At 41.2% G+C, this 19,261-nt stretch overlaps 2 protein-coding genes across 2 annotated transcripts in view; both read left to right on the top strand.

The window, feature by feature from the left end:
• Ints2 (integrator complex subunit 2) overlaps nt 1–6,421 on the top strand; it is a 51,239-nt gene extending 44,818 nt beyond the window's left edge. Inside the window, exons 21-25 of the mRNA XM_057775035.1 lie at nt 992–1,243; nt 1,720–1,827; nt 1,929–2,034; nt 4,079–4,255; nt 4,365–6,421. Of these exons, the coding sequence (XP_057631018.1) occupies nt 992–1,243; nt 1,720–1,827; nt 1,929–2,034; nt 4,079–4,255; nt 4,365–4,534 (813 nt within the window). The 3' untranslated portion in view covers nt 4,535–6,421. The remainder of the gene's footprint in view (nt 1–991; nt 1,244–1,719; nt 1,828–1,928; nt 2,035–4,078; nt 4,256–4,364) is intronic.
• Nucleotides 6,422–11,441: 5,020 nt separating this feature from the next.
• Nucleotides 11,442–19,261, top strand: part of Brip1 (BRCA1 interacting helicase 1) — a 113,526-nt gene continuing 105,706 nt past the window's right edge. The window contains exons 1-3 of the mRNA XM_057775036.1: nt 11,442–11,534; nt 13,191–13,302; nt 17,597–17,767. Coding sequence (XP_057631019.1) covers nt 11,442–11,534; nt 13,191–13,302; nt 17,597–17,767 — 376 coding nt within the window. The remainder of the gene's footprint in view (nt 11,535–13,190; nt 13,303–17,596; nt 17,768–19,261) is intronic.

The following is a 19,261-nucleotide window of genomic DNA, read 5'->3' as shown; positions in this document are numbered from 1 at the left end:
AACACATTTATTGGATACCTGGTGATTCAAGCACCAGGGACATGGTAGTAAAGGAGGTATAATCTTTGATTACCTGATTTTAAAGATGAGATGGTAGAAAAGGAAATCAGATGTTGGAGAAGACTATAAACAGAAAAGTGAGTGAAGACATAGTATTGTGAAATGTCAGGCTGTCTTTTCCACATGCTACCCTCAAACAGGTCACTTCTCAAGCCCTGCTCTCTGGTGTGACATAGAGGAAAACGGGGACACAGCTGTTAGGATCTTGAGGAGAGTGGGAGAGCGAGGGGAAGGAAGGGAATTAGGTGTGGGTCGGCTTTGGAGGCCTTTGTTTCAGGTTCCTGTCTGGTAGATGTTCATGAAATCTTCCTAGCAGTTGATGCCAGGTGCTTCTTTATATGCTTATTTTTATTTTATGTGTGTGGTTGTTTGCCTGCACTTATGTTTGTGTATCATGTCAGGAGAGGGTGCTGGATCTGCTGGGGCTCTAGTTACAGACTGTAGTGAGCTGCCATGTGGATGCTAGGAGTTGAACCCAAGTCTTCTGAAAGAGCAGCCAGTGCTCTTAACCACGTCATCTCTAGCCTCTGGCATGTGTTTATTTTTATGAGAAAAGTGTATTTTTTCAGACTCCTCAGGAGTTTGTAACCCAAAAAGTGTGAGACTCTCTGTACTGTAAATTGCTCAGTTCTTCTCTAAGAATTACCACTTTTGTGGTGTTTGTGTGTTTCAAAGGAACTATTGCTCCATTTCTGTTCATATGAAAAAAGAGATTTCTTTTTCAGGTCAACTTCTCAGACTTATTCTTTCCCCCAGAGTAGAGGTTTATTCTCTTTCATTGTTGTTTAGACATTGATTTGTTCTAGGCTGATGACTTTATTATTTTTTAAATTTTATTTTATATCCTGCCTGCAGTTTTCTCCCTCTTTTCCTCCCATTTGCTCCCCTCAACTTCTCCGACTTCTTACATCCACTTTTTATCATCTTGTAGGATAGTGCAGCTGTCCAGATCCTCTTGGAGATTTGTTTGCCTACTGAAGAGGAAAAGGCGAAAGGTGCCAGTCCAGACATGTCCCTCAGGAATACTCAAAGTGTCATTACCAGCAGCACACCACATAAAGAAACGGAGGAAGGAGAAGCCAGTCTGCTCTGTAACCTTCGTGAAGTCCAGTGCCTTATCTGTTGCTTGCTGCACCAGATGTACATTGCAGATCCCAACATTGCTAAACTTGTTCACTTCCAGGTGCGTGCTCAAAGAATGACGTGGAATTTTTGAATTTTATTTGTTATGTAGGGTTTTTTTTTTTTTTTTTTGGTTTTTCGAGACAGGGTTTCTCTGTGGTTTTGGAGCCTGTCCTGGAACTAGCTCTTGTAGACCAGGCTGGTCTCAAACTCACAGAGATCCGCCTGCCTCTGCCTCCCAAGTGCTGGGATTAAAGGTGTGCACCACCATTGCCCGGCCGTTATGTAGGGTTTTATATATTAAATTAATATCGAAAATTTGAAAATGAGAAAGGATCATGATCCCATGCAATATATTGAAAAATCCAAATTCTGACTATTGATAAGATACTCTAATACTTTCTGTTCTCTGTTCTAATGTATGAGGAAAGTGCTGTTCCTGAAACAGTCACAGACATTTGGTACTCAGAACAGATGCTTCAGAAAGGAGGTGAAGCTGTCTCTCTGTATTTGACTTCTCCCTTCTTCCCGAGACAGGGCTATCCATGCGAACTTCTGCCTCTGACAGTTGCGGGGATCCCTTCTATGCACATCTGTCTGGATTTTATACCGGAGCTTATCGCGCAACCTGAACTTGAAAAACAGGTAGTGACCATTTTAGAACTTGATGAAAAATTCGAAGACATTTTATAATTTTTAGTAGTTTTTTCTAAAGAAATATGTAACATTTGGATTTTGTATTCCAGATATTTGCTATACAGCTGCTTTCTCATTTGTGTATCCAGTATGCATTACCAAAGTCACTTAGTGTGGCTCGTTTAGCTGTCAATGTCATGGGAACTTTGCTAACAGGTGTGTAGCCAATCAGCATCAACAAAAGCATCGAATAACACTACATACTCAGCAGTTTGTGTGTGTGTGTGTGTGCGCGCGCGCACGTGTGCATGCTTGGTGTGTATTTTGTTTCTTTTTTCCAGAAAGGGGTTCACTGTGTATATTCCAGACACCTCTCTCTGCACTGGAACTCACTCTTTAGACCAGGCTGGCCTAGAACTCTAGAGAATTTCCTGTCTCTGCCTCCTAAGTGCTGGGATTAAAGGCCTGTGCCCCTATGTTCTGCTTTTTGGTGTTTTGTTTTGTTTTTTGAGACAGGGTTTCTCTTTGTAGTCTTGGCACTAGCTCTTGTAGACCAGGCTGGCCTCGAATTTATGGAGATCTGCCTGCCTCTGCCTCTTGTGCCTCTTGAGTGATAGGATTAAAGGCCACCACCGCCTGACTCTTTTTGGTGTTTTTTGTTTGTTTGTACCCCCCCCCCCCCGACAAGATTTCTCTGTAGCTTTGGAGCCTGTCCTGGAACTAGTTCTTGTAGACCAGGTTGGCCTCCAACTCACAGAGATCTGCCTGCTTCTGCCTCCCGAGTGCTGGGATTAAAGGCATGAGTCACTCCCACTAGGCCTTATCCTATATTTTAACCACTTCTGGTTTCTAGAGTAAAATGGTATAAAAATAAATTACTTAAAAAATATATGATGCTGGTTGTGGTGGCACATGCCGGTAGGGTTTGCTGAAGGACGTAGTGGCAGGAGGATCACGAGTTCGAGGCCAGCCTGGGCTACACATTTAAAAAAATTATATATATGAATACATTCACTCCTTTAAAAGATTATACTTCTCAATGTTCAAGTGTTGCATACTAGTTTCTTTATTTTCTTTCTGTTGTGTGAATTTTACTCTTTTGACTTTTGAGGGGGCCTACCATCCAGTCCCCAAATAAATCACACATGGAAGCTTATTCTTAGTTAGGAATGCCCAGCCTTAGCTTGACTTGTTTCTGGCCAGCTTTTCTTAAATTATCCTGTCTATTTTTGTCCTTGGGCCTTTATCTTTCTCTATTCATGTCTACTACCTTTTCTTTCCTTCTTATTCTGTATCTGACTGTGTAGCTGGGTGGCTGGGTGACTGACCTCTGACGTCCTCCTTCCTCCTCTATTGTTCCAAGTTCCTCACTTCCCCAGATTTCTCCTCATATTTATCCCCGCTGTCTGTCAGCCCCACCTTTTTCTCTTTCCTGCCTTGCTATGGCAGTTCACCCTACCACCTGACTTCCCCAACCCTTTCTATTATTTTCATCTCATGTTATAATAATTTATAGATAGTGGTTATGAGTTCAGCCGGGCCGTGATGGCGCACGCCTTTAATCCCAGCACTCGGGAGGCAGAGGCAGGCAGATTTCTGTGAGTTCGAGACCAGCCTGGTCTATAAGAGCTAGTTCAAGACAGGCTCCAAAGCTACAGAGAAACCCTGTCTCAAAAAACAAAAAAAAAAAAAAAAAAAAAAAAAGAATTTATACTGCATTTAGATTTGCCACTAACTGTTGCGTGACTTGGGACAGCATTATTTATTTATTTTCCCAGGACTGGAGATTGAGCACAGGGCCTTTGCATGTGCGAGGCAAGAACTTTACGCCGAGCTACACCACTATCAGCCTTGGAATACTTTTTTTTTTTTTGAGATAGGGTCTCACTATGTAGATCAGTCACCTGCCACCTGCCTGCCCTTGCTTCTCGAGTGTTGGGATCTTTGAAAAGCATGCCCCTAAATTGGGCCTTAAATAACCTTTATAACTTCTCTAAAGTTTGCTTAACCTTCTCTCATTTGCACTACGGTTGTGATCCGAGAACTAAGTGAAGTCATGAAAGCAGTGTCCTTAGCGCAGTGCTGGAACATAAGATTGGTGATGACTGATTAGCAGAGTGGGGTTGTTACAGCCAGGGTGGGCGGCGTCCTATAAGACCGAGTTTCCCCGCACAAAAACAGTATTAGTTTGTTCTGTAGGGTGTCTGTGTTGTTTATATCTGTGTAAAACAAACAGTTCTGTTTCATTTCTTCCCAACAGTCCTAACACAGGCTAAACGGTATGCTTTCTTCATGCCGACTCTTCCCAGTCTGGTCTCCTTTTGTCGAGCATTCCCTCCACTGTATGAGGATATCATGTCTTTGCTGATTCAGATAGGCCAAGTGTGTGCCTCTGATGTTGCCACTCAGACTAGAGACATCGATCCCATCATCACACGTAAGTGGTAACTCATTTTCAGTTTTTTCACTCTGTAATGTTTCAAACAAGACTATATTCATTTCAGAGTATCTTGCTTTAATTATCTCCCCTTCCCCTTATTTTGTAGGTCTTCAACAAATAAAGGAGAAACCAAAAGGATGGTCTCCAATCTGTAAAGATCCATCTTACAAAAATGGATCCAGGGACACTGGAAGCATGGATCCCGATGTCCAGCTCTGTCATTGTATTGAAAGCACAATAATTGAAATAATAAACATGAGCGTTAGTGGAATTTGAAAAAAAAAATTAAACAAATGAAGCTGTTTGCTGCATATCCCCAACAGGAACCTGGCCTTTATGACAGCTCTAAACGGGTTGGAAACAGTGAGGTCTTGAAACTGCAGAGACGGTTCCATTCAACACAAGTATAATTTAGAACCCTGAGGATTATACTTGCTTATGTTTGATGGGCATATCTGTGGATCTGCTCTGATGGTATGTTTATATTATAGCAGCTGAACTTTTCCATTGGGAATACTTTAAGAAACCCGTTTCTAGAAAGGGATTGGGCCATGCACTTAGCTTGTGAAAAGAGATTGCCAGACATTTAATTCCTTACAAAAATGAGCCTGTGGATATCCCTCGTATCTGTGAGTTTTTAACAGTTCTCCACAAAGCGAGAAGGAGAGGACGGAGAAAGAGGGATGTGGGGAAGGAGTAATTCAGGAAAAATTACCAGTTAACTACACAAAAATCTCAGACTTGTAATGCAAGAAACAGTAATGCAGGTGGGAATTCTAGTTTGTTAGAAACAGTAGTAAGAAGGCTTTAAAAAAGGCAGGTTACCGCTTGCCTTTAGATCCTAGCCCTAGGGAGAAAGGCAGAGGCAGGTGGATCTCTGTTTTTGAGGCCAGCCTGGTCTATATAGTGAGTTATAGGACAGCCAGAGCTACATAAAGAAACCCTGTCAAAAACAAACAAAACAAAAAAAACAAGTAAATGACTGCCTTGGAGTTATAGATGAACAATAAAAAGATTTTACATGTCTGCTTCAATTTTTCCTAATATATGAAGCCATATGTTTAAAGAGATACTTGAATAATTTGAAATTTTAAGATACTGATTGTAAAGTAGTTACAGAAAACATCTTTGTGCAAAGAATAACCTGAAAGTGAATTTCATTTATTCTTTTTTAAATTTATTTTTGTAATACTGTATTATCTAATTCTCAGAGGAGCAAAGATATAGCAAATGAATTTTAGAGCAATAAACCCCAATAGAGCTCTTGGTTCATGATCAAGATTATAACTCATATTTTACTTTGAGGAGATCTTTGAGTAAGATCTTTGAACCTCAGGAAAAATTATAATGTGGAAAATACTGTGTTGCTGATGTTTGCGGTCCTCTGTTGGGAACTTCATGATTAAGTAGATGCATTCAGATAACCATAATCATTTTTAAAAATTAAGTAGCCAGCGTAGAAGGTACTTCTTTGCTCTCTAAGAAATACCTCAACCATTTGCCACCCCACTCAAAACAGACTTCTCATTAAAGAAGGTAGGAAGCTAAAAGGAAAGTTTGTCTTTACAATGAACAGTTTCTCTTCACCCTCTCCACTAGTACATAGCCACATCTCACGTTCCCTCTGCTGCTCCTGACCCTACCTCATGAAGGTGTTCTATAAAAACCGCTAATAGCCGTTTCCAATCATGAAGTGCATAGTATCATGCATGATGGCATATATATAATTTTTTATTAGATGCTTAATGTTCAATTAAGTAATTTTGATGTGAAGAGTAAAAGAATATGCTTTACTGATATACCATAAAATTTTTCATATTTTTTAATGAGGCAGTTTTGTAGTCTCTTAAGATTAAATACAACTGCTCCTATTTTGTTTTTAAATGAGGCCTTTCTGGAATGTTTTGTGTGAATAGTAGAATCCTTTAGGAATTCAAAAACGTTCGAAGTATGTTTTGTAATGAAATGCAGTGGATCAATTTTCAAAGACTGGTCATAACCTACTGTGTTAAAGTAATAACATAGGCTCTTTTTCATCCAGTTTGTTGATGATGTAAATAAAGTGTGTAAATAATATTAGTAAATGTTAATATTCATGTATCTTAAGTTAACATTATAAACTTTGTCACAATGTGATTTTTTATTGACGTCAAAACAGATGTATGCAACTATTTTGAATATTGATTTATAAATATTCATTCTTTATCAACAAACTAGTTTTTGTGTTTTATTCCATAAATGTAAAAGTGGATCAGGGGAGACTTAGGCGCTAGGACTGCCTGTGTCCAGGGCTTTAATGTCTCTCTTTCTGTAAGGCCACACATGCCATAGGACAGGACAGTAAGTGCTGGGAGTCAGTAAAGTCTCAGGAGTTCACCTGAGGAAAGTGAGTCGCTAACAGCTGGGAAGGTCAGGTTAGTGGTGCACACCTTTAATCTCAGCACCTGGGAGGCAGGAATACATAGTGTCCAGAGAGAGAAGTGGGGGGGAGGGAGGAGAAGCAGGAGAGAGAAAGGAAGAACTAAGGACAGAAAGAGAGAAAGAAAAAGAAAAGAAAGCCCTTTTAGCTGGGCACAGTACCAAGTGCTTTTAATCCCAGCACTTGGGAGGCAGAGGCACGGAAGACCTCTGTGAGTTCAAGGTAAGCCTGGTTTACATTGGGATCTCTAGGCCAACTAGGGCTACATAGAAAGGACCCTGTTTCAGAAAAGAAGAAAAGATTAGGAGGATTGGGGATGTAGACACTGCTCAGACATTTGCTGCGCATGTGTAAGCCCTGTGTGTCCAACAAAGAACCAAGGAGAGGAAGGTAGCAATCTGGAGGTACTTGAACGGTTTCATAAACGCTTCTTAGCTCATTGTTCTAAGAGTGAATCACTCCGTCTTTGACACACGTACTATCATACTACTTCATTCCTAACACAAGTTGGAATCTGCTTTTTTTGTTTTAGCTTATTTTTTTGAGGTTTCTTTTTATGTGTATGTCTGAACAGTGCCAGTGGAGGCCAGAAGGGGTCTGTGGAACCCTGAGACCTGCAGTTAGAGATGGTTGTGAGCCACCATATGGGTGTTAGGAATCAAACCTGGGTCCTTTTTATGGGCAGCATATGCTCTTAACCACTGATCTACCTCTTCAGCTCTGGAAGTCTGCTTTTAATTATTTATTTATTTATTTATTTCGGTTTTTCTTTTTTCGTTTTTCAAGACAGGGTTTCTCTGTGGCTTTGGAGCCTGTCCTGGAACTAGCTCTGTAGACTAGGCTGGCCTCGAACTCACAGAGATCCACCTGCCTCTGCCTTCTGAGTGCTGGGATTAAAGGCGTGCGCCACCACCGCCTGGCCCAGAAGTCTGCTTTTTAAAACAATTTAACAGTGCATTTTTTTTTCTTGGAAGCAATTTCATTTTTTCTTATCATTTTATTGATATGATTTATTCATCTATTGAACTGATAAATCAGAACTCTCTACTAGACTAAGGACTATATAATTTTTTAGTGTTACAAAGAGACACTTGTCAACAGGAATTATCACTTTCAGTTACTAGGTCAAAGGTACATTTATATTTTACGATCACAAATTCTATCATTTTAGGAAGATGAAAAACTAAAAAGACTAACGACCAGTCTTCTCTTGCTCCTCGAGAACGACCTCACGGCTTTGCCTTTTGGGGAACACTAGTAGCTGAATCAAATTTAGGCTACAAATAACAATATGTAATAATATATGTAATAAAAATATAATATTAAAACATCTAATGGCCAAAAAATTAACTTCTCAAGGGCATGATTTCAAGAAATTGTACCTCTTGGGCAGGAATAAAATGGTATGTTAGGTCCGTAAGCCTTAGTGTTAGGTCGATGTGATCTGAAGAGATTATCCACCGCAGATTCTAATAACCGAGAAAGCCTTGAATATCACGGAATACTGTACCAGATGCCATGTGACCTTACTTATTTTGGTAGAGTTGTGGCAATTCTCGCACAGTTTGCTTCCCCTTCCTCCCGCCCCCGTCTTTAGATGCTGTAACCTTGGGGAATTTACTCGAAGACAACTGAGGAAAAAATGTTTCCTTTTTGTTGGTCGCCCACCCTTGCAAATTAGTCTTCCAGTCATCAGAGAACTGACGGTCTAGGTCAAATCAAAAGTCGTACAAGTTTTCTTTCAAACAAACCTGCATGATCTGTTCCAGTATTTCTCGTAGACATGATCGCCTTCCGGTGCCGCCAAGTACTTTAGGGCTCTTCTTATTTCGCAGGCTCCCATTGGGCGTTACAGAGTCGACTTCGTATGATGATTGGCTGTTTACTTGCTGGTCTCGACAGGCGATTGGGCCCCGGGAGCCGAGGGGCGGGAGGCGCGAATTCGTTCTTGTGGAGCGGCTGAGCTGCTGAGGGAGGAGTGGCCGTGCCGGGCACCTGGCAGCACCCTAGCAGCCGCCTGGGGAGACTTCCTGCTCGCACACTTTCCTCGAACGCCAACATTTCCTTTCTTCCCGGAACTGGAGCCAGCCGCAGGCGAGTGGGCATGTCGGCGGGGGGCAGGCGACTGCAGTCCAGCGCTAGCAGGCTCTCGGGACCTTCGGGGTGACCAAATCCCTCGGCCCGGGGCATCCTTGGCTGTATGAGAGCTGGGAGCCTGGGGAAGTGGGGACGGGAAGCTGAGGAGCAGGGACCCAGTCCTTACCTTCTGTGAACGCAGGCTTGGAAGTAGCCCCAGCCCGGCCCCCGCAGTTCTTCTTGGCGGGAGACAGATTTTTTTTTTTTTTTTTTGAAAAAAAAAGAGATAGGATCTCAGAATCTCACCCTGCAGCTCCAGCTTGCCTGGAACTCGCTATGTAGACCAGGCTGGCCTCGATCTCGCGGAGATCCTCCTGACTCTGCCTCGTGATTGTTGGGAGTCAAAAATCTGCCCCACCACATCCGGAAGTTGTTTCATGGGAGGCTCCCATGATTTGAATGTTGCCATAGCTGCAGGCATGGATTAGCATCCAGGTTCATTTTAGTAAAACAGAGTCCCACAAGCCTCAGAGGTTTACAGATAGAATCAGTGGTTGGATACTTTTCCTAGGAATCTTTTTTTTTTTTTTTTTTTAATTCTTGGACAGTTTCCTACATGTAGACAGTGTATCTTGGCCATATCCACCCCCAGTACGCCCTTCACACTCACCTGGACCTCTTCACACGCCCTCTCCCACCTTCCTGTTGCCCCACCCACCCGCCCAGTCCAATTAGTACTGCCCGCTGGAATGTTGGCTGATGGTTGCTTGATTTTTGCAAGTCTTGTCTGACAGAACACTATTAGAACTGGAAAGTGTCTTAGAGTAATGGTTCTTTTGGAGCACCGAGGCAATGGTTACAGTTATTATTGACTTCCTAATCTGTTGAACCATCTGTTGTATCCATTTCCATTCCCGGGCTGAATTTACCATTTTTTTTTTTTTTCACAATTGCGAAAATTCTTCCGTCGTTAAAAGTGTCTGAGAGGTTAGGTGATGCGAACAGTGGCGTTCATATCAATTTTCTTTCCGTTATAGTTATCTGACTTCAGAATTGCTGTGCCGGGGGAGGGGGCTGGAGAGATGGCTCAGAGGTTAAGAACACTGACTATTCTTCCAGAGGTCCTGAGTTCAATTCCCAGCAACCACATGGTGGCTCACAGCCATCTAGAATGAGATCTGGTCCCCTCTTCTGGCATGCAAGCATACATGGAAGGAATGTTGTATACATAATAAATAAATCTTTAAAAAAAAAAAAAAGAATTGCTGTGCCGGCTCAGGCAGGGAGCTGGCTCAGCAGATGAAGACACAACCAAGTCTAAAGACCTCTGTTTAATTCCTGAGAGGCACGAGGTGGAAGGAGGGAACCTCCTCTGGCTCCCGCCCACTGTCCTCTAACTTCCCACATGCCATGTGGCTCCTGATTACAAAATTGAAAGAATTACTGTGGAAAGATATTTTCTCACAACGATTTAAGAATTAGATATTACTGCAGAGAAGAATTTTAGACCGTAGAAGTAAAATGATAGGTCAGAGCTACCACCCCTGCCTCTTGCCTGCTTGTCTGTACCTCCTCTCTTCTGTGTTAGGAAGTGTAGAAGCGGGAGATAGAAATGAGCAGAAAAGAGAAAAAGGAGTGGGCTGTGGAATAGCAGAGCTGCTTCAGAAGTCTGTTTCTTAAGGTGATTCTGTGGAACCGAAGTTGTTCCAGGAGCATGTGCTTCATCTGCCATGTACTGTATGTTTTTACATTATTTTACATTTTTTATTTAACCTGTACAGGAGTCCTGCAGGAGTGGTTCTGTTAATGTTCTTATTTTGTACCTGAGGAGATGGGGTTCTAGAAAAGTTAAGTGATTTACCTAAAGTCACATAACTAATACATCATGGAGTCGGAGTGACAATCCAGCCAGGTTGGTCGGACTCCAGTGCATGATCTTGACCCTGTGATTTATTTATAAGACTAAGAAGTTTTTTGCAGCCGGGCAGTGGTGACGCATTCCTTTAATCCCAGCACTCATGAAGTAGAGGCAGGTGGATCTCTGAGTTCTAGACCAGCCTGGTTTACAGTGAGTTCCAGGCCAACCAAGACTTTTGCACAAAGAAACCCTGTTTTTTTTTTTTTTTTTTGGTTTTTCGAGACAGGGTTTCTCTGTGGTTTTGGAGCCTGTCCTGGAACTAGCTCTTGTAGACCAGGCTGGTCTCGAACTCATAGAGATCCGCCTGCCTCTGCCTCCCAAGTGCTGGGATTAAAGGCGTGCGCCACCACCGCCCAGCAAGAAACCCTGTTTTAAAAAATATTTTTTTTTGCTTTTATTATTTTTATATACGTGCTTATTAATCCCAGTTTTTAATCAGACTTCTGTTCTATTGCTAATTGCCTGGCTTTTGTTGAATGACATTATTTTAATACTTAAACTATAAATGCGTGTGTGTGCGTGTGTGTGTATGTGTGTGTGTAAATACAGGTGTCCAGGTAAATACAGCTTATTACAGAAGCCAGTTAAGGGTATGAGATACCTCGATGCTGGAGTTACAGGCATTTGTAAACTCCCTGATGGTGCTGGGAATCCACCTTGTTTCCTCCTGAAGAGCAGCAAGTGCTCTTAACTTGTTGGGCCGTCTCTCCAGCCCTCAATATTGATCGTATTGTTTCTGTTGCAGTGAAGTATCAAGTGGAGAAAGCAGAATGTCCTCGGTGGCATCTGAATACACCATTGGTGGGGTGAAGATTCGCTTTCCCTGTAAAGCTTATCCGGCACAGCTTGCTATGATGAATTCTGTAAGTATTCTATAGCAGTCATATGGTTTGCAGGCATTTCTGTGAGATACTTTCTTGTGTGTGTGTGTAAGTCGTTTGCCTGCATGTATATACGTGTACCATGTGCATGCCTGGTGTTTGAGGTGGCCAGAAAAAGGTATTGTAGCCGGGCGGTGGTGGCGCACGCCTTTAATCCCAGCACTTGGGAGGCAGAGGCAGGCGGATCTCTGTGAGTTCGAGGCCAGCCTGGTCTACAAGAGCTAGTTCCAGGACAGGAACCAAAAGCTATGGAGAAACCCTGTCACGAAAATAAAAAAAAAAGAAAGAAAGAAAGAAAGAAAGAAAGAAAGAAAGAAAGAAAAAGGTATTGGATACCCTGGATATGGAATTACATATGGTTATGAGCTTCCATGCTGTGTGCTAGGAATTGAACCCAAGTGTTCTGTAAGAACAGCGAGAATTCTTAGTTGATGAGCCATCTCTCCAGGCCCTGTGGGGGATTGTCTCAACTGATGTGAGAAGACCCAGCCCACTGTACTCCCGCCATTCCTTAGGCAGAGGGTTCTTAACTGTGAAGGGTGGAAAAACAAACCTCAGCACAAAGAAATGAATATGCATGTTCATTCTCTGCTCTTGACTATGCATACAGCTTGTTGCTTTAAGCCCCTGCCACTCTGTCGTCCTTGGATTATGACCTGGAATTGTCCATAGACTATAAATTCCCTTTCCCTTATGTTGGTTTCTGTGAAAGTATTATGTCACAGCACAGAAATGACAGAGATTCTTGATGCTGCCTTTCTGCTGATCCCTAACGATTGTTTGTCTGGTCTTGTTTTTGTTGTAATATTATATTTAAGATACGTCCTTATTGCTTGTTAAATCATTTTAATTGCAACCTGGCATTTTATTGTATGACTATCTGTAGTAAGGAGCGGCAGGCTATATTCCCGCCCGGATCCCATACGGCTAGCTTAGCCCTGGAAATAATAACACACAAATTGTATTCTTTTAAATACTACTTGGCCCATTAGCTCTAGCCTCTTACTGGCTAATTCTCACATCTTGATTAACCCATTCCTAATAATCTGTGTAGCACCACAAGGTGGTGGCTTACCGGAAAGGATCTTAACCTGCATCCATCTTGGAGAGGAGAGGCATGGCATCTGCCTGACTCAGCTTCTTTCTCCCAGCATTCTGTTCTGTCTTCTCTGCCTACCTAATTTTCTGTCCTATTAAAGGCCAAGGCAGTTTCTTTATTAACCAATGAAAGTAACACATAACAGAAGACTCTCACACATCAACTATCATAATCTGTCCATTTTCCTGCTGGTGGTGTTTAGGTTGCTCACAGTCTCTTGGAATTAGCAACAACTGCCCTTAAATGCTGAGCCACCTCTCCAGCACATACTTCAGCTTTATAGAAACACTTTGTGCTTGTATGATTAAAATATAAGCTGCTTATTTAATGTCCTGGTAAAACCAGCAGGTTGTTAGGGAGAAGTAAAGGAATGAGTCTAGATTTAGCGAAATCTAGTTCTTCCTCATGCCGTCTCTGTCTGCTGGAGTGCCTCCTTAGTCTTCTGTGCCATTCTATCGTGTTCCTATTCTATGGAGAGAGAGCTGATAAAGTCACCCTTTATTGTTTTCTTTTTTTAAAACTGATTTCTTTGTCCACAGATCGTCAGAGGACTGAACAGTGGGCAGCACTGTTTGTTGGAGAGTCCCACAGGAAGTGGAAAAAGCTTAGCCTTACTTTGTTCTGCGTTAGCGTGGCAACAATCTCTTACTGGCAAGTAGTTCTTATAAAAACTAGTATGTTTATTTTGTGTGTACTTATTGTGTGGGCGCATGTGCTACAGTATGGACGCAGAGGACAAGTTGTAGGAACCACTTTTATCCTTCCTCCATATGGGTCTGGTGTATTGAACTCAGGTTATCAGGCTGAGTGGCAAGTGTGCCTTCACCTGCCCAACAGTCAGGCCAGCCCCAGGTAATATGGTACACTGTATCTAGACTGGTTCAAACATTGTTCCAAGTGATTTAAATAATCTCTGTCAAGACATTTCTTCAAGATGCGTCTCCTGTGCCAGGCATGGTAGTGCACATACATAATTCCAGCATTCAGGAGCCAAAGGCAAGAAGGTTGCTGTAGGTTCAAGGCCAGCCAAGGCTACAGAGCAACCTCCTCCCAAAATAAAACATTTTAAGTCTTCCAAAAGAAGTCAAATACATCAAAACTAATTCTTAAATAATATTAACACAATTTAGTCCTTTTACTTGATCATGCAGGGTATATGTGAACATTTTAGATGCTTAGAGTTCCTATGAAAATACCAAGATGATAATTTGTATCTAAGAAATAGGAGATGGAGCTCTGGTGGTGTTGATACATATACTAATTGCTTGAATATATCCTTGAATATATTTGTTTATCTGACTTCTAACATTAAAATGTAGACTATATGAAGGAAAAAAACCACATAAAACTGGTATAGTGGTGGTTCATGCCAGTAAGCCTAATACTGGGGAGGTTGAAGAGGAGGAGTACAGTGAGTTAAAGACCAGCCTGGGCTATGTAGCAAGACCCTAGCTCTAAATAAATAAGTAAATAAAAGACACCTGTTGCTCCCTTGTTTGAATACCAGATAAATAGAAGCTTCTTGTGATCATTGTATGAATTTCCATCATGTCCCATTACCTTAATTGTTATCAGAGCTACACAGTGAGACCTTGTCTCAAAAAATAAATTTGGCTCTAATTCGACATGTACTCCTGCATCCCTAGGAATTCACTCAGGAAACTGAGGTAAGAAAGTCAGAAGTATTAAGGAAGCCTGGAATACTGCAAGAATCCATCTTACAAATCCAAACTCGAGTCCTATGCTAGGGTGTAGCTCAGTGATATAACTCTTCCCTAGCGTGTGCAAGGTCCAGGGTTCAGTACTCAGAGCTTCCAGAAAATAAATAAAAGTGTATACACCCATATAACAAGATATTGGGGTGCTGATTCCCGCCTCACCCTTTTCCAATGGTGAGTCCCAGACTTACATGTTTTTGTAAAATTTTACAGGTAATCCTGAATTAATGTTTCAGTTTGTAAAAACTAGGTTTTGAGGTAAAGTCTATTTATAAGTGTTACATGTTTTGCTCATAAGAGCTTCTATATGATTGCTTTTTATTAAAGTATGAGATCATCTGGGCAAACACAAAATTGCTATTAATATTTGATGAAAAACCTTAATTTTTTTTAAAGATTTATTTTCATTTTCAATTATTTATGTATGAGTTTATGTAAACAGTGTTAGAGGACCCAGAGCTAGAGTGACGGGGTTGATGACCACCCCATGTTTATTCTAGAAACTAAACTTGGATTCTCTGAGAGAGCAGGAAGCGCTCTTGACTTTGAGCCATCTTTCCAGTCTTTTTTTTTTTTTTTAATTTTTGAGGCAAGGTTTCTCTGTGTAACAACCCTGACTGTCCTGGAACTAGCTCTTGTAGACCAGACTGGCCTCGAACCCACAAAGATTGCCTGCCTCTGCCTCCCAAGTGCTGGGATTAAAGGCATGTGTCACCACCGCCTGACTAGGACTTTGTAATCTTAATCACAAATCTGAAATATAGTATTGAATATTTTTCAGGTATATAAATAGATAAGTCTGACCTAAAGAATTAGAAAAATGTGAAGTTAATCACAGGTGTGTGTATAGGTATAGATGCATTATTAAAGGAAGTGTCTGGGCTGACAAGATGGTTCAGTGTAAAAGGCTGACCTCTAAGCTTGGAACCTGATTTCAATTCCTAAAAGCCATCTGGTAGAAAGAGAGAACCAACTCCTGTAGGTTGTCTTCTGACCTCCACATTCACACGGTAGCATGTATACACATATACACATATAAGTTAATAAAAAAGAAATGCTGGTGTCACTGATAGAATTCAGTAACAAGGAGTGTGCAGGATTGCTCCGTGCTCAGTGCTCACTACCTGAGTCCCATCGCTAGCACCACAGGGTGGAGGGAAAAAGCTGACTCCTGCAGACTGGCCTCTGTTCTCCACACACGCCATGGTGTGTGTGTCCGCTTCCCCACATCACCACAGACAAACGGTGAAATAAGTGTCAATAAAGACTGCTAACAAAAAGTACATTCTATGATCCTTTTTTTTTGGTTTGGTTTTTCAAGACAGGGTTTCTCTGTAGCTTTGGAGCCTGTCCTGGAACTAGCTCTTGTAGATGAGGCTGGCCTCGAACTCAGAGATCCACCTGCCTCTGCCTCCTGAGTGCTGGGATTAAAGGTGTGCGCCCACCACTGCCTGGCTCTATGATCTTTTGACTGTCCATTTTGGTTATTATTGGTGACATTCTTTGGGGGAAATTGACATTTCTAGTCAATAATTGAAATTTAATGACAGTTACCTGGGAAATGTTAATGTGTTACAAGTGTGTAAACAGTGTCATTAGTATAGTTAAAACATTCAGTTTCTTTTCCATTTTATTTATTTATTTATTTATTTATTTATTTATTTATTTATTTATTTATTTATTTTTGTTTCCTGGAGACAGGGTTTCTCTGTGTAGCCCTGGCTATCCAGGAACTTGTTTGAACTTGCCTTGAACTCATGGAGATCCACCTGCCTCTGCCTCCTGAATGCTGGGATCAAAGGTGTACACCACCACTTCAGTTTTCTTTTTCTTTTTTTTTAATTAGCATATGTTAGTTATACACAATGGGTTTCATTCTAAGATTTTTATACACGTATATAGTGTGTCTTTATGTTTGCCTTTTTTCCCCTGAGGCAAGGTTTTGCTATGTAGTCTGGGCTGACTTTCAGCTTAAGGTCCTCCTATCTCAGCCTTCTGAGTGCTCTGATTACAGGTAAGCATAACCATACTTGTTAATGTTAGCTTGTTAAAAGTATGAGTTATGTATATCATGTGGGCACACAATGTAGACACTGTAATTTTCTTAAAAAGTGTTTATTTTTATTTATGTGGGTGAGTGTATTTTCTTGCATGTCTATGCACACGACATGCATGCCTGGTGCCTGAGCAGCCCAGATGAAAACATTGGACCATCTGGAACTGGAGTGGCAGATGATTGTGTGCAGCTCTGAGTGTCCTGGGAACTGAACTGGGATCCTCTGGGAGAGCAGCAAATGCCCTTAACTGCTAAGCTCTCCAGCCCCTGTATTGTAATTAAAAAAAATTATATTTAGGTATCTTAATTACCTTTTTATTGAATTTGAATATTATCTTAAAATGTACTTTGATACTTTTATCAGAATGTGTAGGTGATTGAATGTTTCTATTTGATTTGATTTAATTTTTTGTTTGTTTGTTTTTGAGACAAGAGTTTTCCTGTGTAAACCTGGCTGTGTTGCAAGTCTTGTGGACCAGGCTGGCCTCAGACCCAGAGATCCACCTGCTTCTGCCTCCTGAGTGCTGGGACTAAAGGTGTGCGCCACCTCGCCACACCTGAATATTTCTGTTTGAAGTAGAAGTGTGATGTGAAACTGGGCGCTGTAGCTCACATCGTTAACCCTAGCGCTCGGGCAGAGGCTGTAGAGCCCTGTGAGTTTGCGGTCAGCCTGTTCTGCTTAGTGAGCTCCACAACATCCAGGGCTTTGTAGAAATACCCTGTCTCAAAAATACTAAGAAAGAAATAAAAAATAAGGATAATGTGGACTGTGATAACCCGTAATACTGAAATTTCAAATTCTTCATTTAGGGAGATAGCAGTAATGAAGCATATACTTTTCATCTTTATCTCAATACTTTTGCTTGATTTTGAAGTAAATCGATGTAAATAAATACAAGACTGGTACTTTTAATTACATTATTAATCTTCATTATTATGTTTTTATAGTTTATACATTGATAACATTTCTGAAAACATTGCAGGAATTGCTTTTCTCTTCTGTCCTGACTCGACACTGTAGATAAGGTTCAGGTAGATTGTGTCTCTTCATTTAATCTTGTGACCTGGGAAACTTCCAGTCCTTGTTGAACTGAGGTGGTTGCTCACTCTAGCTGAAAGGCAAAGTGCTCTTTATTAGTTATATTGTAAAGAGAGGGTTTTCTTCCCCTAGGAAAGCCAGTGGATGGGGGCTTGAATAAAAAGCCTGAGGTGCCGTCGTCATGTGGTTGTGCGTGCCACTCGAAGAGTTTTCCTTACAGTGACACGGACATAGGCACTTCACCCCATTTCCATAGTCCAAGCAAACCGCCGGAGAGAAATGGCGCCTCATCACCCTGCCAAGGTAAACTGTATTCTGCTTATGTCTGTTGCAATCTGAGTTGGCTCCTTCCTTAGTTATTACTACATTGTCTGAAATGTGTGTCTGTGTTCCCTGTGTGTGCCTGACAGCCTCAAAGGCCCTGCGACTGGAGTTTCAGTCCCCCTGGAATTTTTTATTTAATTACATTTATCTTGTGTAGGGTGCAGGGGGAGGGAGAGAGTAAGAGAGAGAGAAAGAGAGTGTGGGTGTGTGTGTCCCAGCACTCGGGTGGTTGCCAGAGGACAGCTCGCTGGTGACAGTTCTCTCCTTCCACCATGTGGGTCTAGCTCAGGTCACGTGTCTCGGGCACACGTGCATTTATGCACTGAACCTCTCTGAAATCCTTTAAATTGTATTTATTTATTTTTGGTGCTGGTGATGGAACTTCAAGCTTCATGCATGTCAAGGAATGTGCTTTGAACTGAACACTGTGCCCCTAATGGAATAATTTTACCATAACATTGACTGCTCAGAACCTTTGGGCTTTTTCATTTGTGCTCTCACTTTAATTACTGAGGTATTTTGCTGGGTTAATCCCCCCCCCTTTTCTTTTCTCTGTGTTGTCTTCTGTCACTCTTGATGAACTTAGCTTCTTTATGGAAGCAGAATTACATATGTGGTCTTATATCTGTCTTTTACTTGGTATTGCATTGTTGAGAATCTATTGCTTTTATTCTTTTTCTTCTGTATATTATTTCCCAGTATTAAAATATATAATATATATAAATATATAATACAAATATAATATAAAAGCAAATAAATATATATCAGGATATAGTCATCTATTCTATTGTTGCCAGATAATTGAGTTATTTCCACTTTAATAAGACAGAGACTTTCTTGTTTGTCTGAATACAAATAGATACTTTCTATTGTATACATACTTAGGGATGGGATGGTTATAGCCTGTACATCAGCTGTGGTAGACAATGCCAACAGTTTTCCATTTTGTGCTCCTCACTCTAGCCTCCCTCAATAATGCAGGCACTTCATTATCCTCTGTGTGGATGCTGCATTCTTTTCAGGTCAAAAGTCCATGGTAGCTCTTTACTGAACAAATTTGTTGATGCCATTTTTTTTCCTTAAAAGCATGATTGTTAGATTTTTTTTTTTAGCAATTAGCTATTTTTTAAAATAAGGCATTTGAAAATTAAGTTTCTCTTTTGTCAGATAGTAGTATTGCATAGTTAATAGCTTCAGTAGACACAGAATAAACATAACTTGTTATGCATCAGGAAGCAAGAGATTCATGTGACTCATGCCCTATTAGCTTTATTGAGATGGTGTGGCATGAAACTCACAACGTGAGGGTGTGCTTGTGAGCAGAGGTTCTCAACACTCTTATCTCCTGATGTTTCCAGTTGTTTTAAATTTGAACCATTCTTGCACGTTTGGTATTCTCACTGATGTTTTATTTTATCTTGTTTATAGTGCTATGGATTGAACCTAGGGCCACCCCCACTCCCAGCCTGGAGT

The sequence above is a fragment of the Chionomys nivalis genome, chromosome 7 (assembly GCF_950005125.1).
Source record: "Chionomys nivalis chromosome 7, mChiNiv1.1, whole genome shotgun sequence".
NCBI classification, from domain to species: domain Eukaryota; kingdom Metazoa; phylum Chordata; class Mammalia; order Rodentia; family Cricetidae; genus Chionomys; species Chionomys nivalis.
This window is presented reverse-complemented; position numbering and strand designations above follow the sequence as displayed.